The sequence below is a fragment of the Cololabis saira genome, chromosome 5 (assembly GCF_033807715.1).
Source record: "Cololabis saira isolate AMF1-May2022 chromosome 5, fColSai1.1, whole genome shotgun sequence".
NCBI classification, from domain to species: Eukaryota; Metazoa; Chordata; class Actinopteri; order Beloniformes; family Belonidae; genus Cololabis; species Cololabis saira.
The window spans coordinates 38,865,833-38,872,008 of record NC_084591.1 but is presented as its reverse complement, the minus strand read 5'-3'; the positions used below and the strand labels follow the sequence as shown (position 1 = coordinate 38,872,008).

Below are 6,176 nucleotides of genomic sequence, written 5' to 3'. Positions count from 1 at the left end.
TGCCTGCAACACCGACACACATCGGAGGGGGGGAATAGGGAAAAGAGAGAGATTGGAGAATAAACAAGACGAGGAGATGAGGATTAATATGCTGCTCCTGCTGTTTCTGTGACGGTGGGCTGCCTGTTAGAGTGTTCGCCTGGCTTTCCACCTCTCTCACACACTCTCCTTCACACACTCTATCTTTCTCCTGCTCTTGATCTGTCAGTGGTTCTTTCTCTCCTTCTCTTTTAAGCTCTCGCTTTGCCTCTCTCTCTGTTCCACTCTGACTACTGCAGTAGTCCACCAGCCAGCCGCAAGTCTGACAGCCACACACATGGCTAACTGCCACAACTTACTCCCTCAGCCCTGGAGAAAAAACTAACTAATAAGCAAGCAGAGAAACACTACAGGATACCACCAAGGAGACAAACAGCAAGCGGAAAGAAGAAACCTCAACACCTTTCTCTGTGTACGGATACAGATACGAAACCCACTTCCACTCTCATCCTTCCAGCATCATCCTCTTGCTTCTTTCACATTGCAGAAGAGGAACTAGTGCTCTCTCTTTTTCTCTCTCTCTCCTCCGTCAGCCTTTTGCGAAGCTCCGACAGTGCAGCGTATCGCTTTCTCCACTCCCTCCCCCCCAAAGCGCGCCACCATCTCTCCCTCCACCCTCAACCCCCTTCCCCCCAGGAGGAATAGACGGATTACTGCTAACTGTGCACACGGCAGCTTGCAGCTGCTCTGACCAGGGCCAGCCCAACGTCAGGAGAAAGCAAGAAGAACATAGAGGAGGAGAGGAGAGGGGGATGACTGTGCCGGGAGTTCTTTAGCCTTTTTCTGCCTCTCAGTCTCTGTCATAACAGGGCTAATCAGCGACCGACAAGCCCTTGGCAAAGTCACAGTGAGGGAGGTCTCTCACCCAAACAGGCGACCAACCAACGAGCCAACACATGTACCAGGAGCTGACTGAACAGGGGATTTTTTTTTTGTTTGTTTTAAATTTATTTCCAGATAGTCACTTTTTCTCTCCCCCCTTCTGTTGCAATTAACTGCGTAATGGATCATTGTGATTTTTCCACAGTGGAGCTGAATTTTGGAGTCTGCAGCCTGGCAGGGGGTTGGTTATTGGAGGCAGAAGAGATCTAGGCACCGGCTAAGACTTTATGACCTTACCTATGGCTGTGAGTTTTTTCTAGGCTGCTCTCAGTCTATAATATCAGGAGCCATTTTGTACCTTTGGCTAATAAAGGGCCACATCACTTTTTTCCAAAAGACAGGACAAAAAATCTTCTTTCTCATGTCATTCTACGGAAAGGAATTATAAATACCCGTGATGGAAGACTGTTGCTTTTAAGATTTGCAAAGAGGCAACAAGGACCAATTTCAAACTAATGAGGTATGTCACAAATACTGTTACCAAACCTCTTTCTTACATTGCTGCTTTGCCTTTCTTCTGATGTTTCTCTTGTATTTATCTCTCTCATTCTGTGTCTTGTTTCTCCCTTCATTCCCTCACACACTCACACACACATACACACACAAAACATGTTGATGCAGCACCTTCCTGCACTGTCAATGGAACTTGGGAGCCTTGAGTTGCTCCAGCCAGGCTAGTGTGGTCTGTCCTTTGGTTTGTGCCGTCTCCCCCCACCATGCTGAATAATGAGCCCTCCACACCATGAGTCCTTTGGGCCAGGTTAGTGTGCAGCCTACCTGGAACACAGCCCTGCTTGCCGTGCTGTCCCTCATGGTGCCTGCTCTCAGTATGTGCCAGTCCACAGGCCCTGAGTTGGGCTCGGCTAACCCACAGAACTGTCCAGGTGTGTGCTCCTGCACTAACCAGCTCAGCAAGGTGGTATGTACCCGCAGAGGACTGATTCGGGTTCCCCCGAACATCCCAGCCAACACCAGATACCTGAACTTAATGGAGAACAGTATAGAGACCATACAAGCGGATACCTTCAGACAACTGCGTCATCTGGAGGTACTCCAGTTGGGTAGGAATGCTATCAGGCAGATTGAAGTGGGGGCCTTCAATGGTCTGACCAGTCTCAATACCCTGGAGCTGTTTGACAACAGACTGACAGTCATACCCAGTGGAGCTTTTGAGTATCTGTCAAAGTTAAGAGAACTTTGGCTTCGAAACAATCCAATTGAGAGCATCCCATCTTATGCCTTTAACCGTGTCCCCTCACTCATGAGACTGGACCTTGGAGAACTGAGAAAGTTGGAATACATCTCTGATGGGGCATTTGAGGGCCTTTATAACCTTAAATATCTGAATTTAGGCATGTGCAGTCTGAGGGAGTTTCCTAATCTGTCACCTCTAGTGGGACTAGAGGAGTTGGAAATATCAGAGAATGTTTTTCCTGAACTGAAGCCTTGGGCCTTTCGTGGGCTTAAGAATCTACGTAAATTGTGGATTATGAACTCTGCAATTACAACTATTGAGAGGAATGCATTTGATGACATCACAGCTTTGGTGGAGCTCAATCTAGCCCATAATAACTTGTCATCCCTCCCCCATAACCTCTTCACCCCTCTTCAGTACCTAGTGGAGCTACATCTACACCACAACCCTTGGCGCTGTGACTGTGACGTAGTTTGGCTCTCCTGGTGGCTCAGAGAATACATTCCCACAAATTCTACCTGCTGTGGACGCTGCCACACTCCAGTCCACATGAGAGGAAGATACTTGGTGGAAGTTGATCAAACAACGTTTCAGTGTTCAGCACCATTTATACTTGATGCTCCAAGAGATCTAAATATCTCAGCAGCAAGAGTGGCAGAACTGAAGTGTCGCACAGCTGCCATGAGCTCAGTCCGATGGCTTCTCCCCAATGGGACTGTGTTGACCCATGGCTCCGCTCACCCAAGGATATCTGTCCTTAATGATGGAACACTCAACTTCTCCAATGTTCTACCATCAGATACAGGGGTCTACACATGCATGGTGAGCAACATGGCAGGAAATTCCAATGCGTCAGCCTACCTAAATGTTAGCAATGCCGAACTCAACACATCAAATCTCTCTTACTTTACCACTGTAACAGTGGAAGTGTTGGATCCCACAGTAGAGGAGACCCCTAAACCCAAGCCCACTGTCCCTGCCTCGCCGTCAGTCTTTCAACCCGTCTTTATCTCTACGCCTACTGTGTTGTTTCAGAGCACTCAGACTCCAAGGCAGGTATCAATCCCCACTGCCAGAATCCCCAGTGGGCCAGCTGCAAGTCTGGATGAAGTGATGAAAACCACCAAAATCATCATTGGCTGTTTTGTAGCCGTTACGTTACTGGCGGCTGCCATGTTGATAGCATTCTATAAACTGCGCAAGAGGCACCAACAGAGGAGTACGGTGGCAGCAGCCAGGACAACAGAATTCATACACATGGAGGAACAAGTTCCTTCTGTTCCACCAACAACATCTGGATCTAGTGGCTCTGCTGACACGGGGATGGTACTACCAACAAGGGTGGAACACAACAGCAACGCCTTTAAGCCTGGGTACATGTCTTCTTCCTCCTCTTCCCGACAAGGGAGCTATGGAGCCCACTGGACCCAGAACAACTCTCTTCATCGCTCAGTCAGACATCATCACAGCCACATCAGCACCATTGCTGATCCCTACGTCATTAAGACTACTCATGGGAAGGAGAAGGTTCAGGAGACCCAAATCTGAGTAATGCTCCCTATTGATCTTTGTCTGACTCTGACCAAACCTTTCTTCTCCTATTCGCTCACCAGTTCATGCAATATTATGCACAAAGAGCAAAATTGTCATTTTCTTTTGTACAGAAGTGCAAAACAGACATATTTTTTCTTGTACATGCCTATACATAAGTATATAAATATTAAAAAATATAAATATATATAAATGAAACTACCATCAGACAGTGGTGAAACATGCAGATTATATTGAAAAAGAAAGTCATTTGGAAATATTTTCTAATAACTGGTGACATATATTTAAAAGAAAAAAACATAATAAATCGCTTTTTGACTGAAAATAGAAAGTTGTACTGTCTGTTGTAGGAAACGATGCTTTTAGTTGTTTTTGACCCTATTTAGGACACAGTAAAGACTCACAAAGGCACCAGTTCCTAAAAACAGTTTCCAAAATGCAGGTTCCAGTTTTTACTGTGCCAAATATTATATGCAATAAAGCAGTATTTCCAGACTAAGGAACACACACACACACACACACACAAAAAAGAAACAAAAACACAAGCAAAATCAGGATAGATACAAACATTTGTCCAATAGCAGCAAACTGGCACACATAGATTGGGCTGTTCAGTAGCTATAACCCAAATGCTTTTGGACTGCAGTGAATTTCTGCAGCTAAGTTTTAACCCTCTGTTCGCTGGAGCTACGCTGTGTTTCTTTGACAGTACCCCAGTGCTTCTTTTGTAGCTTATCTAAAACTGTTTATTTAGTGTCCACATGAATCCCCACCCATTCAACTGGCAAAGTGTGGAATGCAGGTTAATAACAGTTGTGAAAAATATATTGTTCTCTTATTGGTTGCATTTTTTTCCCCTAGGTTTGACATGCTTCCTAATTGCTTGTGTAGTGTTTACGGCTAATTTAGTAATGCATTACAGCAGCTGCCTAACTTGTCTCTGCAAGGGCTCATTCCGATGCTAATTTTTCAAAGAAAAAGACATGTGGTGCAGCGATACAGGGCTTTGCTGACCATTCTGCTTTTGGAGTTAAAAAAAAGAAAAAGAAAAAAAAAGAGAAAAATGGAATACACAGAGGATTAAAGTGAAACAAGTGAATGTCTGATACTGGGGCTTTTCCATGGACTACATTGAAACCTTATGTTGTCTTTTCTTTTCACATTTTATTTTCAGCAACATTATTTTTATGGAGAGACAAAGAAAGCTATGAAAATGACAATAATGATAATAATAATAATAAAAACCGTAGGTTTGTATTTCTGTAATCAGAAAGACTTTCATCTGATGTTTTTTTTTCTTCTTGTTATATTTCCTTTTGTGTGAAAGATGTTTACTCGTAAAGGGTGGAGGCAGTTCTGTAAATGGTATCCAACCCCTAACTCCTATCTTACGGTCCTATGCATTTAGTTAGTGTCTGCATGAATGGGTCTTTAAGTAATTGGTGTACAATGCTGCATTATACCCCACAGTGGGGCTCTATGCAGGTCAGTTAGGCTGCTGGTCTTTGATGCCTCAGCTTAGTTCTTAACGTTGAATCCTCAGTGACTGTGAAGGGAAAAATACATGTGTCCCACAGTTCTACACAGTTTGTGGGTTTCTTTTTCTTTTATTCTCATCTGCGGGTTCAAGTCCTTTTAATATGACATAAATCAAGAAATTTCTAACAACACAAGCATGTGTTGAATTGTTAAAATAAAATAAGAATGTCAATGTGATATGAGTTATTTCAATCAGAATGCAATTTCTGACTTAAAAAAAAAAGGAAATTAGCAAATTTTGTTATAAGCTTTTTTTTTGCAGATCCTGTAATTATTTTTGCATTTCTGGGCAATATGAATGATCAGGGTGTTATGCTACAGTAAGACAACATGGCTTGTCTGCAATGATTGAAATGACACCTATGATAATAAACTGATAATAAGTTAAAAAACGTATTATCTGTATAATATCACAGGTGTCATTTCAATCACCTGCTGCCTCCGAAATATTGTCCTGGTTTTGATATATTCTTTTCAACCCTCAGAGCTACTGGTCATCAAAAAATTATATATTGCAGTCAGCTACATTAGGTCTCCTGCTGAATGAATTTGATCTAAAGAGGAAATTAAAGAATGTGATAATGATGGAGAGTGGGGAACTGACAGGAATGTGAAGACATCTTTTAAAACCTTAATGCTACACGTATTGCAACATCAAAAGACACTTAATAATGTGTCATAAGGCATTGACTGATATTGTTTTATTATATTCCATGACAATTATTTTCTGACATTCACATTTTTGTGTCACAAATTACTTTGTAACACTTAGAGGTCATTTAGTCAATTTGTTAACATAAGAAAATTAAGGCACATACTTTTACAGAATGCAGGTATAAATTAAACATCCCAGAAGATTTTAAAGACGATCTCAGCTCTATGGATGGATGAAGAAATGCTGGAGTTTTCTGACAGTGCCCACGGCCATGTATGACTAAGAAAGGCCTCTAAAAGCCCAATCTCAAGTGTT

At 42.8% G+C, this 6,176-nt stretch overlaps 1 protein-coding gene across 1 annotated transcript; it reads left to right on the top strand.

The window, feature by feature from the left end:
• Positions 1-374: 374 nt before the first annotated feature.
• On the top strand, positions 375-5,011 carry lrrc4.2 (leucine rich repeat containing 4.2). The gene is made up of 2 exons (XM_061722660.1): positions 375-1,381; positions 1,543-5,011. The coding sequence occupies exon 2, from the start codon at positions 1,664-1,666 to the stop codon at positions 3,662-3,664; it is 2,001 nt and encodes a 666-aa protein (XP_061578644.1). The 5' UTR covers positions 375-1,381; positions 1,543-1,663; the 3' UTR covers positions 3,665-5,011.
• Positions 5,012-6,176: the final 1,165 nt, after the last annotated feature.

Coding starts and splice junctions, on each gene's coding strand:
- lrrc4.2 (XM_061722660.1), top strand. CDS start 1,664: ATGAGTCCTTTGGGCCAGGTTAGTGTGCAGCCTACCTGGAACACAGCC.